This window comes from Alligator mississippiensis, chromosome 1 (assembly GCF_030867095.1).
Source record: "Alligator mississippiensis isolate rAllMis1 chromosome 1, rAllMis1, whole genome shotgun sequence".
NCBI lineage: Eukaryota > Metazoa > Chordata > Crocodylia > Alligatoridae > Alligator > Alligator mississippiensis.
In genome coordinates, this window is record NC_081824.1 from 262,330,991 (window position 1) to 262,347,541 (window position 16,551).

Here is a 16,551-nt window from a genome sequence, read left to right on the forward strand (position 1 = left end):
GTGCCCGAAGACTGGAAGATGGCCAATGTGGTGCCTATCTTCAAGAAAGGGAGGAAAGTGGATCCGGCTAACTATAGGCCCATCAGCCTGACTTCTATCCCGGGGAAGATCTTAGAAAAGTGTATTACAGGCCATCCTTAATGGACTGGCCGATGCCAATATCTTAAGGGATAGCCAGCACTGGTTTGTTGTGGGTAGGTCTTGCTTGACCAATCTCATTTCCTTCTACAACCAGGTGACCTATCACCTGGACAAGGGAGAAGAGATTGATGTCATATATCTTGACTTCAAAAAACCCTTCGATCTGGTTTCCCCTGATCGCCTCTTGGAGAAACTGGCCAATTGTCGCCTTGGGTCCTCCACGATCCACCTACTGGAAAATTGGCTCCAGGGTCGGACCCAGAGGGTAGTAATTGATGGAAGTCACTCATCATGGTGTCCTGTGACCAGTGGGGTCCCCCAGGGCTCTGTCCTTGGACCCATACTGTTCAACATCTTCATTAATGATGTGGACACTGGAGTCAGAAGCGGACTGGCCAAGTTCGCCGATGACACCAAACTTTGGGGAAAAGCATACACACCAGAAGACAGGCGGGCGATCCAGGCTGACCTGGACAGGCTCAGCAAGTGGGCGGATGAGAATCTGATGGTGTTCAACGCCGATAAATGCAAGGTTCTCCACCTTGGGAAGAAAAACCCACAGCATCCTTATAGGCTCAGCAGTGCTATGCTGGCTAGCACTATGGAAGAAAAAGACTTGGGGGTCATCATTGACCACAAGATGAACATGAGCCTGCAGCACGATGTTGCGGCTAGTAAAGCGACCAAAACGCTGGCTTGCATCCATAGATGCTTCTCAAGCAAATCCCGGGACGTCATTCTCCCCTTGTACTTGGCCTTAGTGAGGCCGCAGCTGGAGTACTGCGTCCAGTTTTGGGCTCCACAACTCAAAAAGGATGTGGAGAAGCTTGAGAGAGTCCAAAGAGCCACGTACATGATCAGAGGTCAGGGAAGCAGACCCTACGATGATAGCTGAACGCCCTGGGGCTCTTTAGCCTGGAAAAGCGCAGGCTCAGGGGTGATCTGATGGCCACCTATGTTTATCAGGGGTGACCACCAGTATCTGGGGGAACGTTTGTTCACCAGAGCGCCCCAAGGGATGACGACTAGGTCGAATGGTCATAAACTACTGCAAGACCATTTCAGGCTGGACATAAGGAAGAATTTCTTTACTGTCCAAGCCCCCAAGGTCTGGAACAGCTTGCCACCGGAGGTGGTTCAAGCGCCTACATTGAACACCTTCAAGAGCAAACTGGATGCTTATCTTGCTGGGATCCTATGACCCCAGCTGACTTCCTGCCCTTTGGGCAGGGGGCTGGACTTGATCTTCCAAGGTCCCTTCCAGCCCTAATGTCTATGAAATCTATGAAACTCCTAGGGATTCTAGCACCACCTCAATGGTGAAGACTGAGAAAGAGCTGAACTATGACACCGTCTCAAATTTCTTTGCCAAAGTTGAATCCCGCCCCCCTCCCCATCACACACACTTACTAGTAGTGATCATGAGGCCAACTGGGGTAGTTCGAGTAAGGGAAATTATATGAAAGTAGGAAGAGAAGTATGTTGGGAGTTGTTACTGGCCTTTAAGTAACAGGAAAGGAAAACAACACTACCCAAAGGCTGAATGGTGGAGAGACTAGTGTGGCAGTATCAGTACGAAGACCAATGCTTCATCTTGAAGAAATAAACACATCTGCCTGTGTCAATAGAGAGGGCATCTGTTCTGGTACAAGGGTTTGGAGCTGACATGCACTTTTCCCACTCTGATCCTGCAGGGGACAAAGAATCAGCCTAACTTATCTGCAGCTATCAGATCTCTGGTCCCAGCTTAAATATCACAAGGCCTGTGTTACTTTCTTTTACCACCTATTTTACAAAGAGGATCAGCACCAAGTCAACTAAGTTCCTATCTCCCATCTTAGGTAGTGGAGACAGCACTGGATCTCTGTACCTTGTTTGAAACATTAGGAACAACTGTCTGAAGGGCTAACAGTCTTCTTATTACTGGTGAAATAAGCCCCCATTTACAGGAGGTGGAAAGAATGAAGTCGCTTAGAAAAGCATCTCTTCAGAGTTAGAACAAAGCCATCCTGAATCTGGCACTCTATTCCAAAATCTCTCTCAAGGTATCTGAAGGACCAAGTAAGTTCCAGTGAAGAAGCACGTAGAGAACAACCAAAGTGTGGAAGATGAATCTCACCAAAACACAGGAGTCACTGAGTGGAAAAAAGTAGTTCCATAGTGGCAATGGCTTGGGTTCTGTCATTACACACAACAGCTTTCACTGCTTTTACACAAGCAGATACATCTGTATACTTCTCTCTCTGCTTTGAATTCTGAAGCCAATTGGAATGCAGGCTTACTTACTTGGCAAATACATATTTTTCTCCCTTCACTCCAGCTGCTGACAGACTGAGCCCAAGATGCAGACAAAATAGCTGTTATAGACTATACACCTTCATTGCAGATGTGTCAAGGAAGAAATTCAACATTTTTTCCCCCCGTTAAGAAAAATCACACTTCTTCTTATGATGTGAAAGCTGTTTCTTGTGAATATTGGCTGTATGCTTAGCATCTCAATACACTGAGGCTGGACTAAAACCTCATTACAGCTGGTAGGTCTAACAGCTAACCTTTGTTCAGAAAAGCAATTGCAAGTTGTTTATGAAATAAACAGTTGAAATATAGCACCGCTAACTACCCCAAAGAGATGTGATGGCTGTTTAAGAAACTGAACAATGATGGGGGAGTGGTTGGCCTAGGAGCTGAAAAGAAATACATGGGGCTGCACATGGTCTGAAGTGGAGAGAGCATGTTGTGGAAGGAAGCAACAGAAAAACTGCATGGCCTGGGGAAAAAGCCAACCGATCTTTTGGACAGACTGCTGGCTGCAAGGAGAATTGTTACCATGAGCACAAGAAACTCTCTTTCACGTGTGATTCCTCCAGTGTTCTGTCAGATCCTGTAAATAAACAGGATTGTATAACAAAAAGGTCCCAAACTCAGCCATCATCAATTTCTCCTACTCCCTGCAAGACCCTGAATACTGACTAACAGTAGGCTCCAAAGCAGTAATATTATCAATCTAGTATTTCTACTTACATTTCTACTGCTTTGGGGGAAGTATTCTAGATGTATGTAATCATATAAATCTTTACAGTGGATAAAACTAGATGCCTCACACTCTGCTTCTGCTTAAATCAAAGGAGGTTTTCACCACTGGCTTCAAGAACACCAAAGATAATAAGAAGCCAAAAGTCACTTTTGGAAGTCCTTAAGTTCAGCTTTCAAAGCATTTTTATAAATCAATTTCTGCTATGAAAAAAAATGTATACGTTTTTATGTTATGTTTATAACAAGGCTTTTAAAGAAAATAATAGTTACAGATATTCAACTGCATCAGACTTCAGAAGAAAAAAAGATTACACATACAATACAAAAATACAAAAAATTGGTTTTAGAACTTATAAACTCAAAGTCTAAGTGGTCAGAGCTTTTCTAAAATAAACTTTTAAAGATGCACTTTCCTCTCTGCACCAGCTATGCTCAACAAGGTCTTAAGGAGGTGTGAAAAATGGTTCATCCAAACCAAATTCTACAATCCATTTCAAACATGAAAGATTAATTTAGCAGAGGACGCTATCAGGTACTTTTAGTCACTAAAAGTGCAGTTGTTCTCAAAATATTTTTGTTCAAGACTCGTTGATACAAATGCTTTCGTAATTCAAAGCTAAAGTAAAATAGTTTTAAGGAATTTAGACTCTTCCAATGTTTGAAATCTTACCTCACTCTTCCAAAATATGAGAAATAGAAAATGAAACTGATTTTGATTTGGTGCTACTGTTTGAACCAGATCTGTAATCAAAAGTTAGATTTTTAAAGCTGCCAGTAATTAAAAGGATTAGTAATGAGAGTAATAAAGGAATTTTCTAAACCTGATAGTGTCACTTGAATCCATAAGTATAGTTTAGCATGTAAAGGCATATTTAAAAATGGCAAAATACAGAAAGTGCATCTTAACAGTTCTTGTACTTATAAACAGTAAGTTATTGAATTTTTGGTGTGGCTTTTTCTCCTTTTAGGAGTAGTACAGGAAACTATTTCAACCAAATATGAAGCTTAATTTACATATATTCATCTTTTTGGTGGTGACTCATGTATTGATAATTATTTTGTTAATATTTGTCTCCATTTAATTCACAAGGAAATGCTAACAAAGCACTACTTGATGCCAATGATTTAAGAGGAGCACAGTTAAAATACTGGTTTACCTTTGTAGCAAATAATCTTTAGAGGCTGTAGCTAATATGTAGACAAGACCCATTTCTTGAGAATGAAACAGGCCACAGATTGAATATTACATATTTTTACATAAAATTTCAAAACAAGATTAGAGCTAAATTACTATAGCCACTCAGAGCAACATAATTCCTAGTTTGTAAAGAGGTAACAAAAGATGACTACAGGGAAAGGAATCCAGGCTTTTTATATTTCTATGTTGTCTAAACTTATGTTCAAATTAATAGTCCAGTAACACTTCTAGTACAACACAATGCTCACTCTCTGTAACTTTTCCCATTAGAAGGAGGGGGCTGGAAGCCAGAGTGCAGTAGCATTCAACATTAATTTGCTTAAAGAGACAGTAACCTTTTTTGTCCACCTGAAGAAATCACTGTGACAGAACAAAAAAATCTTAAAAAGGTACCACTTCCAATTTCTTTATTATCTGTAACTTTTGAAACTAATCACATGGAACTACAAAATTAGCAAATGCCTTGAAATCTTTATACAAAACATAAATTACCTCTAATTTCAAACTCAGTTATTAGTGTACCACTTAATTCTTAAAAAAGTGGCTCCAAAGATAGTCTTACACCATTCTTAAAAAAGGAAACTGTTCCTTTAACATCACACCCTGCCCTTCCCCCAACCCAAATCTCAATACACATCATTTAGTCATCCTCTTGGTCATGAACATTTCCAAGATGAGATTTTATATTCCGCTCCCATAGCTTCTGGTTGTCAGAAAACCCATGCTTTCCTTTATTGAAGGAATTTGGTCCTGCTGAGGTTGGTGTATCCCTGTGATAAACAGAAGATTGAAGGAGGATCAATTAAAGTACCCTGTGAAACTGGATGCATAAACACAGCTTTGCAGTTTCACCTTGCTAGTTCAAATCTAACCTATGTCAGCAGTGAACAGAAACCGTCACTACTGGCAGAGCTCTTTTAGCAGCTTATGTGAACCTGTGAACAAATGGCTATATAACAAGTCACTTTTACTGACAGCTTTGTTAGCAATCCATAGGTCCTTCCAGAATCAGGATGGAAGTGGAATCAGGACACAGTGAAACACAGGGGTATGGTGGGGACAGAAGAAGTAACCTGCAAAGCTGCTGCTTGTGAAGTACTTGGTTTTTCACATAAGAAAGAATTCTAGATCCAGATTCAGATCTTTCATTAACAATAATGATCCTACAGACCTCTGGCAGATATTAATCAATGTGTTAATTGTGCAATAAACTGTAACATGTGTAAACATTCAAACAATTTGTCATGCGGTAAAAATGGCAAGCACAAGCCTACTGATATTTCTCGATTCACAGGGAGTCTGCCTCTGACACCAGGCTCCTAGGACACCAGTGGGTTTAAAACTATGCCAGGCAGCCTGGTACTGGGGACCCTGATGCCAAGCTGAATAGTGAAGCTTTAAAACTTCTGGCACACAGTGGCATTCAAGGAACTTTATCCCAGATCCCAAAAATTGTGTCGCCTGCCACAGCAGATCTTGAACATTTGATCCCATTCATTGTGCATGTAAATTAACATCTGTCAGGGGCCACAAAGACATTACCCTTTCAAAGTTACAAAATGTCAAACTGGCTTAAGAATACAAGGTCCAAGATTCAGCCTTCATGTATGGATGTAACTGACCCTGCCTGTATCAAAGCCTAATTTGGCTCTTGCTAACTTTCTCCAAGTTTCATCAGCTTACACATATTTCTAATATATACAAGGAATTCTCTTTTGTTTTTCAGCAAGAGATAAGCCTCTTTTTCCTACATGTAGAGATTTTAAGTTCTGGGCAGATGACAAAAAAGGTGTCCAGAAACATTTACACCATAAAGGTAAAACCACAGTAGTTTGAGACTGCAAGGATCTGGAGTTCAATAATGAAAGAGAAGAATAGAAAGACTGCTAACACCAGGAGTCGCACCTAATTTTCACCTTTGAAATGTAGGTACAATTTCCTCTTACTCTGGAAAATGGAAGGGGGCATTTAAGTAGCAGTCCAAAACTTAAGTCCAAGACAAAAAAAAAAAAAATCTACCTCATTTTGTAGACTGTGGCTTTGTGAAGTTGCAGGAGCATGTTTGTCCTTCTGACATTATTAGACCATCAGCAATAATTCGCCCCAAGTTGTACAAGGTCCTCCTCCACCCTCCTTTCAAAGCACTGTTACACTAACATACCTTCCAATGTTCTTCATGCGCATCTTTGCTTCTGGAGGCATTTCTTCTGGTTCGCTCTACAGAGAAAACGTGAGTATTACAGAACGGTTAAATACTAGTGTGGCTACATTTTCATATTCTCCTGTTGACATGAACATGAAATGACACCCATATATCCTTAGGAAAGTGATACACTTTAAAACAAATAAGCCCAGACTCTTAAAAAGGAGCAGAAAGAAACTAGTACAAATTCCTTTGTTAGTCTCTTTATGAATAGAGCGGACTTTTGTAGCCAGCTCTCTATATATAACAATGCTGCTATACTTCAAGCTACAGCACTAGGCCCATCTCCAAGCAATATGCTGCCACATGGATCAATGGAAACCTTCAGCATCTAATATACCTAGCTTCCTGTCTTTTATGCAGCACAAGTGGGTATACAGTAGAAAAAGTGACAAATGTCATGAGCTACATACACTAGTCAGTTTGAGTGTCTCAGGGCTATTTAGATTCAATAGCAAGACAACAGTTGCATCAAAAGAAAGCAGCACTGAGAATTCGAACTGAAGATCTGGACTCAAGGCTCCTGAGCGAGAAACTTTTCCAGAGAAAACGTATCAGCATTTCTATCACACCAGTGGAAAAGGTCAGCAAAACTACATGTTTAAGGACAACACACAGACATTTCTCCACAAAAATGCCAATGCAGGTCAAGTGAGAAGTTAACATAGCACCTGCCCATGCTCTATAACTTGTGTCCCTCTATAATACATGGCAACCACCAGGTGTTATTTACTCACATCTTCATCTTCATTGAAAGCTGCTGCTACAGAAAGGGTTTTTGGAGCAAGGGTTGGAGTAGGCTCTTTAGGCTTCTGAAAGACAGAACACACAAAAATTAGAGAAGCTTATCTATTTGTCCAGGATACATTAGTTTAACTAACCTTTTAAAACAAATGTCTAGAGTTGAGATTTCTCTGAACCAGGCAGTTTTCCACAAATGAGTTCATGGGAGCATCCACTCATTTGAGCAGGACAGTCTCTGATGATTTAGACAGATCCTCCTAGGTTTCAATTCCTCATGAGAAAGATCTTCATTTGTAGCAAACACACACCCTAACAGGGACATGTGGTCACTGTTGCATGATTTGAGCGATTAAATCAGAACCTGAGCAGCTTGCAGCAAATGTGTCTTTTTATTATGTCTCCAAAACCGAAGAGGAATTTTTTTTCTCAGTCAAATGCATTCAGCTTTTTTGCATTTATCTTCTCAAACTTTAATACTTGCATAATTTTCTAGATTAAGCCATCAATGATTTTTAAATTGGGGTTTTAAACAGTATGCCCAATTCAGAAGCAAGAGACAGCATCAGCTTGTTCAACACCCTGGAGGAGGGAACAAAACTCCCTCTCACTGACAACAATAGCTTTAATATAAACATTATGCTTCAAAAATACAGTAAAAATAGCAAACCATTAAAACCTATGATAGTTCAGCATGCCCTGCAATGCAGAGGGAATAAATGGTAGGAAAGAAAAAGGAAAACAAAGGATAGAAGGCAAAATAGTTGCTAATAACTGTTCCTTTACATGTGTGGTTTGATAATAAATAGTGCCTACTGGGGAAGTAGATAACAATGTCCTACACAACACCTATAGGGAATAGCTGCACCTACAAAATTTACTTCCTCTGAAGGCATCAGTACCACTATCCTGGATAAGAAGACAGGAGAAATGGTACCAAATCTGGATGCACCAAACTTTTCAACTGCATGTGAAGTCAGTCAATCACTGAAATCAGTGAACCAGAAAGTCTGAGCTAAAATTAGTGCCACTGAAAATAACTTTCAGTGTAAGAAATTTGAACTTATAGCAACCCAAAAGACATCTTTTCTATTTTTCAAGGGCTGAGATGACTTCCATGTGCTTATGTACCAAAATGCGGTTTTTCCCCCTAATCGGAGAACAAGCCCTTGGAAAAGCATCCTACTAAGTGTCCTCTTTTCCTCCTCTGCAGATTTGAAAACTGCTGACATTTTAGGTATGTGATCTTTAAAGACCGCAATTTTAACTGAACCTAAGGATTTATTATGCAGTCATGAGATACAAGAACTGTAGAAGACTTGTATTATGTAAACAACCAAATTCTTGCCTGCAACAGTGAGCAGTGAAGCAAGCTTTTCATTAGGAAAAGTATAGATCTAAAAAAGATCTGATCTATTTGATTGGTACAGGAATGCAAACCTCACTTCAAAATTACCTATCCTGGCAAGCAAGCAGGAGGAACTTGTCCTGGACAAGTAGAGATGTTAAGATTTCTGGAAATGCAAGGATGGCAATGAGTCCTATTTCTTGTACATTTTCTATTATTGAGGAAATGACTGAGTTCTTGCATTCTTAAATCAAGATTCAAAAGAAGCGCTAGGATAAAGAACTCAGGAAAAGAACAGATTTTTCCATGCCACAATAAAATCTTAAAATTGGAAGACCACCCACTAGATGATTCAGTGCACCTAGCAATGCCTACACAAGATTCAGAGCTTTAAAACTGGTTTTGTAAATGCCCTGAACACTGAAGCTCCTAGGACTTCCCTTCCTGGACTTAGTTACAACATTTTCTCAGATATTCAAAGATAGTTTAGAGTTGATTTAATCCTGTTAATTTTCTACTTCCCCCTCCTTTCTACACCCTCCAATACATGCATACAAGTAGATGCCCCACAGCTATTTCCCACCAGCCAATATTGATGTGCTTTTGCTAAGCTATTCACATCTTGAGGATAAAGCCTAATGAAATTCAGAGTTGATCTCCCCAAAATACTACTCCTTTCCTTTGCTTTTCTTAAAAATAAACAAAACCTTCAAACAACTTACATTTGCCCCAAGTTTGATGGATATTGCAGGTGCCTTCTTTGTTGTCTGACTGCCTATGGAAAATCCAAACTTGGACATTTTGGCAGGAGCAGGCTTTGTGGAGAAGTCTTCAGCTTCTTCATTAGCTGCCCGTTTCTCTGCGCTGCGACTCGAACTTTCCCCTCCATTACTGGAAGAAACAGTCTTAGTTTTCACAGGTTTTTCTGCCTCTTCTTCAGGTCCTGGTGAAGTCGAAACAACTTACCAAGATGAGCTATTTTTACTAAGCAGATTGATGGGAGCAGCAACCTCATAAAGCATTATTATAGGGAGGGTGCTTACAATGCTACCAGTAGTTACTAATGTCTAGTCTCTACTACTGTATACACAAACTCAGAAAGAGTAGAAGAAACTAAGTTTTTAACTAAAGTAATACAAAAACTCCTTCATATGTACAAAAGTCATAAAGTATCTTAAGTGTCACATCATTAATATAGGACTTGTATAAAAACTAAAATGCAATATTTTCAACCTTTTTAAGGACCACAAGAACTTTTTACATTTGAAATCCCATTTCATATCTGGCATAGACAAGCTGAATCAAATTATTTTTGACATAAGATTGTTTGCATGGAGTGCCTAAGCCAGTCTCTAGGCTATCATCAAACTCATACAAGTAGTTGAAATGAGCCCAGTAGCCTCAATTTAGTTTCTACTCAATGTTTGGTCACACACCTTGTCTTTATAAAATTAACTGGCTCCGCTGACAAAAGGACCATCATCAGAATAGTGCAACTGAAAAGAGGAGCTTTAGGGAAGTTTGTATCATTTCTAGTAGTGCACAAAATTGTGGGGAAAAAACAGTTTATCTGTGTAACTGGCCCATGTTGCACACCATCTGAATTATGCCTTATTTGTATATACAAGGCTTTTTCAGCTGCACCAAGTGACAAATGGTTCTGAGAAATTTAATTCTGCTCTTGAAGTAGGTGAAACAATACAGGCATAAGTATAAATCAGATCCCTTTTTCTGCAGGAAACAATGTGATAACAGCAAGAGGAACACTGTCATAATTGGGATTAAAAAAAAAAAAAAAATCAGTCTTTTGCTTCTGTTGCAAGCAGAAAATAGGAGTACCAGACAGATAACCAATTCAGATGTTGAGGACTAGTTTAGCGATAGGCAGGGCCCAACTGAAAGAATAGCTGTTCTAAATTGAGGCTTATGAGGATGCAGAGAAAGAACTGGGAAACAAGCAAGATCAAAAGAAAAAGGCTAGGGAAATGGAAAAGCCTAAGACTAAAACATTTATTCCACTTTATCAGGAAGAAAAAAAAATAAAAATCAATACTTATACAGATTTAAATTCCTAACTTTAAGGGACCCAATGTTTTCCTAAGTGCTCATTCATGGTGTACTCCAGGGGTCGGCAAGCCACGGCCCCCATGCCGAGCGTGGTACATGAGGCCATTTTGCTTGGCACGCCATGGCCAGCCCCAGATCTGGGTAGCTGTTGCCAGCGACAGAGCCCAGGCTGCTCCCAGCAGGTGGCTCGGAGGCTGCAAGCCCTGCTGCGAGCAGCCCCGGCTCCGTCACTGGCAGCAGCTACAGAGAGCTGGAGTTGGCTGCAGCCGGGAGGCTCAAAACAGCTGCGCAAGGCTCTGGAGCCCAGGCATCAGTTCTGTACCAGCACATGCACGCATGCCTCAGAGCAGGTGGTGGCGAAGGAGCCTAAGGCAGCGCAACCCCAGTCTCTCCCCCGCTCCCAGCACAGAGCTGGTGACTGGGCTCCAGAGCCTGATGCAGCTCTTTGTAGCCAGCCTGGGCTCTGGGCAGCTATAGCAAGCAGCAGGCAGGCTGCAAACAGCTGCGCCAGACTCCACAGCTCTGGGATCAGTTCCATGCTGGCGGTAACTGCATGCGCACCTCGGGGCGAGCTGGGCTGCGCTGCCCTGCTGTCTGCCCCGAGGTGCATGCACAGTCACCGCTAGCATGGAGCTGATGCCAGAGCTGTGGAGCCTGGCACAGCTGTTTAAAGCCTGCCCGCTGCTTGCTACAGCTGCCCAGAGCCCAGGCTGGCTACAAACAGCTGCGCTGGGCTCCAGAGCCCAGTCACCAGTTCTGTGCTGGAAGTGGGGGAGAGACTGGGGTTGCGCTGCCTCACGCCCCTTCCCCACCGCCTGCTCCCAGTCGTGTGCACACGCCGGTAAAGAGCTGATGCCTGGGCTCTGGAGCCCAGCACAGATATTTGCAGTCTCCCAGCTGCAGCCAGCCCTGGCTCTGGGTAGCTGCTGCCAACTGGGAGCCCAGGCTGCTCCCAGGAGACAGCTGGGACACCGCAAGCCCTGCTGGGAGCAGCCTGGGTTCCAGCAGCTACCTAGAGCCGGGGCTGGCTGCAGATGGGAGGCCACAAACAGCTGCTGCCTTCCGAGCCCCAACGGGTGCAGTACCAGCACCTGCTGCCTTCCTGGAGCCCAGGGCTGGGAAACAGTCGGGGCCAGGATGAGAGGGCAGCAGCTGTTTGAAGCCTCCCAGCTGAAGCTGGTCCCAGCTCTGGGTAGCTGCGGATAGCTGCTAAGCCCAGGCTGCTCCCATGGAAGCCCTGCTGCAAGCAGCCTGGGCTCCGTGGCTATCCGCAGCTACCCAGAACCTGGGCCAGCTGCAAACACCTGCTGCCTCCCAGCCCCGGCCCCAGGCTCCAGGGAGGCGGCACATACTGGCAATGTTCCCCCACTGTGCTGCCTTTGCCACTTCTCCAAAGCAGCGTTGGAACCCGGCTCGGCAGGGCACAGAAAGCTGCCTGCTCCGAGCTCCCCCTGCCCTGCCACACTTCCCCTGCAAGTGGGGGCAGCAGCAAGGAGCACAACCCTGCTTGCTGCCCACAGTGCTCCCATGCACACAGGGGAAGTGTGGCAGGGGAGCTGGGAGCAGGCAGCTTTCTGCTCCTCCCGCTGTGCCCTGCTGCGCCGGGTTCCAACACTGCTTTGCAGAAGCGGCAAGGGCAGCACAGCAGGGAACTCTACCAGTACGTGCTGCCTCCCTCCCGGAGCCTGGGGCTGGGAGGCAGCAAATGTTTGCAGCTGGCCCAGGTTCTGGGTAGCTGCTGACAGCCACGGAGCCCAGCCTGGGGGGGCAGGGGCTTTGGGTGGGGGGCACAGGGCAGCAGGCTGGGGGCAGGGGCACAAGCAGGGCATCCTGCCATGTACACCCTGCCCTGGTTTTTTTTTCTGGTGCACTCCAGCACCTACCAAGGTAGGCATTGTGGGGGTTTTCAGCACTCCAGCCAAAAAATATTGCCTACCCCTGGTATACTCACTACTCATCTTCCATCTATATGTAATTTCCCACCATGATTCCCAAACCATTCAAACTGCCCATTCATGATGCATCTTAACTAGGCAGCAAAATAGACTCAGACCACTGCTTTAATAGTCAAAACAACAACAGCCAGCTAACAAAACTAACATGAAAATTATAACTCTAATCTGTTTTATTAACTGCAACAACTTAAGTCTACACAGCTCCCAACTTGACTTAGAGAGAAAAAATACAGAACAAGAAAATAGAAAGGAGAAAGCTACAGACAAAGTTTAGCTTTTAACTAGCTACTGTGAGCAGTGGTAGTAGTCTACCAACCCACTTTCTGGCAGGGTAAATTGGCTCATGATGAGCTCCATGATGCCAAGGCTAAATTCTAAAGTCCCTAAGCTAGAATACTGAAGTCATCTTAGGCACCTCTATACTAAACTGAAGCTATTTCTCTGCTATTTAGGCAAATCTTAAAACATTACAATAATGGTCTTTAAAAATTACTTCAAAGAAATTATTTATTTGAAGTTCAAGCCCAATTACCCTCTCAATGTCAAGTCTCTTTCTCAATGTCCTCCACCCAATGTATTTGTTTTCTTATGATACTGCTTCTGTATTCTTTTTTCAGTGCTAGTCAGGTCATACACTACATTCCCAGGGTAGATAAAAATCAACATTTAAAAAAAATAAAATAAAATTGTATTTCTTTATTTAATTGTATTTTTAAATTTTTTTTTAAGCTGGTTAAAAATAAACTTATACGAAGATAAATTTAAGATATGTTAAAGCTCAAAGATATCACCATGAAATAGGGATTATAACTTCTAATGATATACTGTTTGAGACAATATATTCATATAACCTTTTTAGAAAAAGTTTTATAAATAGGCCACAATAGGCCATGGACTATATTATAGGGGCCCAATCTTTTTGGGGTTCCCAGAGGCTCCTCTATTGCTTAGTAAAGATTAAAGAAAACCACTGTACCCATGGGACTCAGTGCTTAGTCTAGAAGATCCCATTAAGCATCTCTGTGATGCTTAGTTTCAGTTCTCAAACTGTGGATTTCTCTCTCCAGAGATCACAGGCAGACGAGGTTTTTTGGGTAGATGTGCTATCCTTTATTAAACCAACTAAATAGTTGGCAAAATTGTTCTTTGCAAGCTTTTGGGTACAAACACCCTTCTTCAGGCATAGGGAGAGTCTGTCGTCTCCAGAGATAATATCCTTATTAACAGCAGTATATGGAGATGAGAGAGATCAGACCTGATGATTACCCTCTCATCAACTATATTGTCTCTCTGCAAGTTTGCATACAGAGTCAAGCCCTTATCTTTCTCTAAAAGTGCAACATTTCAAGAAGTTAAATGAATAAAGGATGTCCAACAACAAGACTGCACTTTTTGTAGAAAACAATGATTAAATCAAGGCTTCCTGACCAGTGGTTTAAACTGATTTGATTTAAATCAAATCCACCCTGTACATTCCAGAAGCATCAATTATTTTGGTAACTATCAAGTCCTGTATTCTGTATATAGGTCAAAGCAAGACCAAAGTGTTGGTTTCAAGGAAGTATTATTTACTTGCATATCAACAAGGATAAGCAAGGAGCCTGTTTCCACTGACATGCAGCACTGATGATGATAATTATATATCCCTCTCAAGCTTCAGCCTTGTTCATCTGTTAGATATTTCACCTCTGGGCAATAAGGCTGTGATGTGTAGGACCATGACGCATCACAACACAGAAAGAACACCTTTCAACCAAGTTAACTTCTAAAGGCAAAAGCTAGAGTCCACTTCTTTTTTTAAACAAAAAGTTAAGGAATAACCCCACAGTTTCAGACACCCCTTCCTCTTGTCATTAAAATGGATGTTCTGTTTTATACAAGACTGTATATGAGACATGACAAGCTGCATGCCTCTTGAAACTATTCAGTCACTATACTGCTACTATGCAAAATAACTATTTTCTAAAGCTTTAAGTTTCAAAGAGCTACATGAAACTAGATTTTTGAGTCAAGAAAATGAGACATGTGGGAACCTAAAATTGCAACTCCTGCATACTAACATTAAGTCACAGTTATGTGTTGAGCCTGTATCAACTGGTTTGAAGGTTCATTTCACCTTTCATCAAATCACCCAAAGACCTGGAGTCTTATTAGTGAAAGAGTTGCATCTAAAGCCAGAAAGGGGTATGGGGCTGTACGTGGATTCCGAGTCTTTTTCCTCCTTTTCCAGTTTAGGATTTCCAAGTCAACTAACGTTAATAGAAATCTTCCAAACGGATACTGGGGGTAGGAGGGGAAGGGGAGGAGCAGCCATGATGTGTAAAATGGTGCGAGAGAATTGTCTGTATTACTCAAATGCAAGAAGCTGCCATACTATTAACAAAAAAGAAAAGGAGCCCTCTTCCTTAAGTGTTTTTACTCTTGCCAAGTGGTCCTGCTCCTCTCCCAGCATTCATGGCCTGACTGCTGATTCGGTTACAAAACACGTGTGCACTAGTACAGGGCAGCCCACTGGTTAAGGTGGGAGAAGATAATTCAGAAATTGAATATCTCTATTTATACCTGGTCTCCTGGTTGTAGCCGTGTTTGTCTAGAGGCAAAAGGAATCAAAACTGGTGGCAGAGGTGATATCTTTTATGAGACCAACTAGATATTCACAAATAAATGTCTTATGTGCAAGCTTTCGGGCACACCCACTCTTCCTCAGGCCCAGGAGACATAAATAATCTCCTGCCAAACATGAGTTTTCATTCCTACCTAGGGCAACCGTATAGGAGATTGCAAAGATTGTCAAAGTTCTCCTTGGTAGAAATTAAAATCCATGTTTTGCCACAGATTATTTGCATCTCCTGTGCCCCAAAGTTTACACACAAAAGGTTTTGGGGGTTTTTTTTGAAGATCTAGTTGGTCTCATAAAAGTTTCGATCCTATATATTCTACACATCTATTTATGCCATCAGTTTTGACTCCACTTATACCTGCATCGACCTATACCGCTGGACAATACCCGGCCCCATCCTGCAGCCTTCTTTCAAGTCAGCCCGCCCCCCTTTAACGCCATTTCCCTCTGCAACGGTGGGGCAGCACTGCGGCCTCTCCCCTGGCTCGTACCCTCGGGCCCAGGCCCCCCCCCCTCCCTCCCTCCCTCCCTCCCTCCCTCCCGGCGGGCCCGCCCGGGGCTTGGAGCGGCGCTGCGTGTTCACCTCCTTCGGGCTGCGGCCGCTTCGGCTGCTCCTCGGCCTCCCTGCCGTCCGCCATCTTCCCCCGCCGCCTCCCTCCCTCCCTCCCTCAGCCCCTCTGCGCGTGCGCGGGAGCCGGGACTCAGCCCTCGCGCGCCTTCCCCACAGTACGTGGAAGGTGGCGGCAGCAAAGCGTCCAGCCGGAAGGTGTCACACCCGACCCTTCCCTGCGCGCGCGACTGGATAACTTCCGGGGGAGCGCCAGAATGCTCGAGGGCAGGTACACGCACTTCCGGGAGAAGCAGCATGGAGCTCCACAGCAAAGGGCGGGAAGCCTTTCTTTGATTGGGCAAGGAAAAGGGCGCGCGCAGCAGGCTCGAGCAATGATGGGGCGGAGGAAGTGACGCAGCCCACCAGGCCCTTAAACCGCCAGGCCGACGCTGTGGGGGAACCTCAGCCAGGCTGCTGCTTCTGGCAGTAGCGCCAAGTGTGGGCCCAGGCCCGGGTCCATGATGGGGACCTCAGCCCCTGGTGGGGTCTGCATGCTGCGCCCACAGTTTTATTGTCATTTTATTATTATTCTGGCCATTGGCTTTCAAAGGGAAAGTACAGGGCTGTAACTGCTAGGAGTGAGCAGGGGGGTTGCTCATTTGCAGAAGAATGTATGTGCACCTGTCCATCCATCC

General features: G+C 43.4%; 1 protein-coding gene across 2 annotated transcripts; it reads right to left on the minus strand.

Moving 5' to 3' along the window:
* Positions 1-3,378: 3,378 nt before the first annotated feature.
* PCNP (PEST proteolytic signal containing nuclear protein) lies at positions 3,379-16,188 on the minus strand. Of its 2 annotated transcripts, none has more exons than XM_059720565.1 (5): positions 15,890-16,188; positions 9,387-9,555; positions 7,313-7,387; positions 6,534-6,589; positions 3,379-5,142 (listed from the first exon to the last, which is right to left on the minus strand). In XM_059720565.1, the coding sequence occupies exons 1-5, from the start codon at positions 16,171-16,173 to the stop codon at positions 5,013-5,015; spliced, it is 714 nt and encodes a 237-aa protein (XP_059576548.1). In that variant the 5' UTR covers positions 16,174-16,188; the 3' UTR covers positions 3,379-5,012. The 2 variants fall into 2 exon arrangements, with proteins under 2 accessions (XP_059576548.1, XP_006271835.1); XM_006271773.4 differs by having other exon boundaries at positions 4,765-5,142; positions 9,387-9,607; positions 15,890-15,987.
* Between the last annotated feature and the right edge of the window lie 363 nt (positions 16,189-16,551).

Coding starts and splice junctions, on each gene's coding strand:
- PCNP (XM_059720565.1), bottom strand. CDS start 16,173: ATGCTGCTTCTCCCGGAAGTGCGTGTACCTGCCCTCGAGCATTCTGGC. Junction 7,388..9,386: donor CCATCAAACTTGGGGCAAAT/GTAAGTTGTTTG, acceptor TCTGTCTTTCAG/AAGCCTAAAGAGCCTACTCC. Junction 6,590..7,312: donor CTTTCAATGAAGATGAAGAT/GTGAGTAAATAA, acceptor TTTTCTCTGTAG/AGCGAACCAGAAGAAATGCC.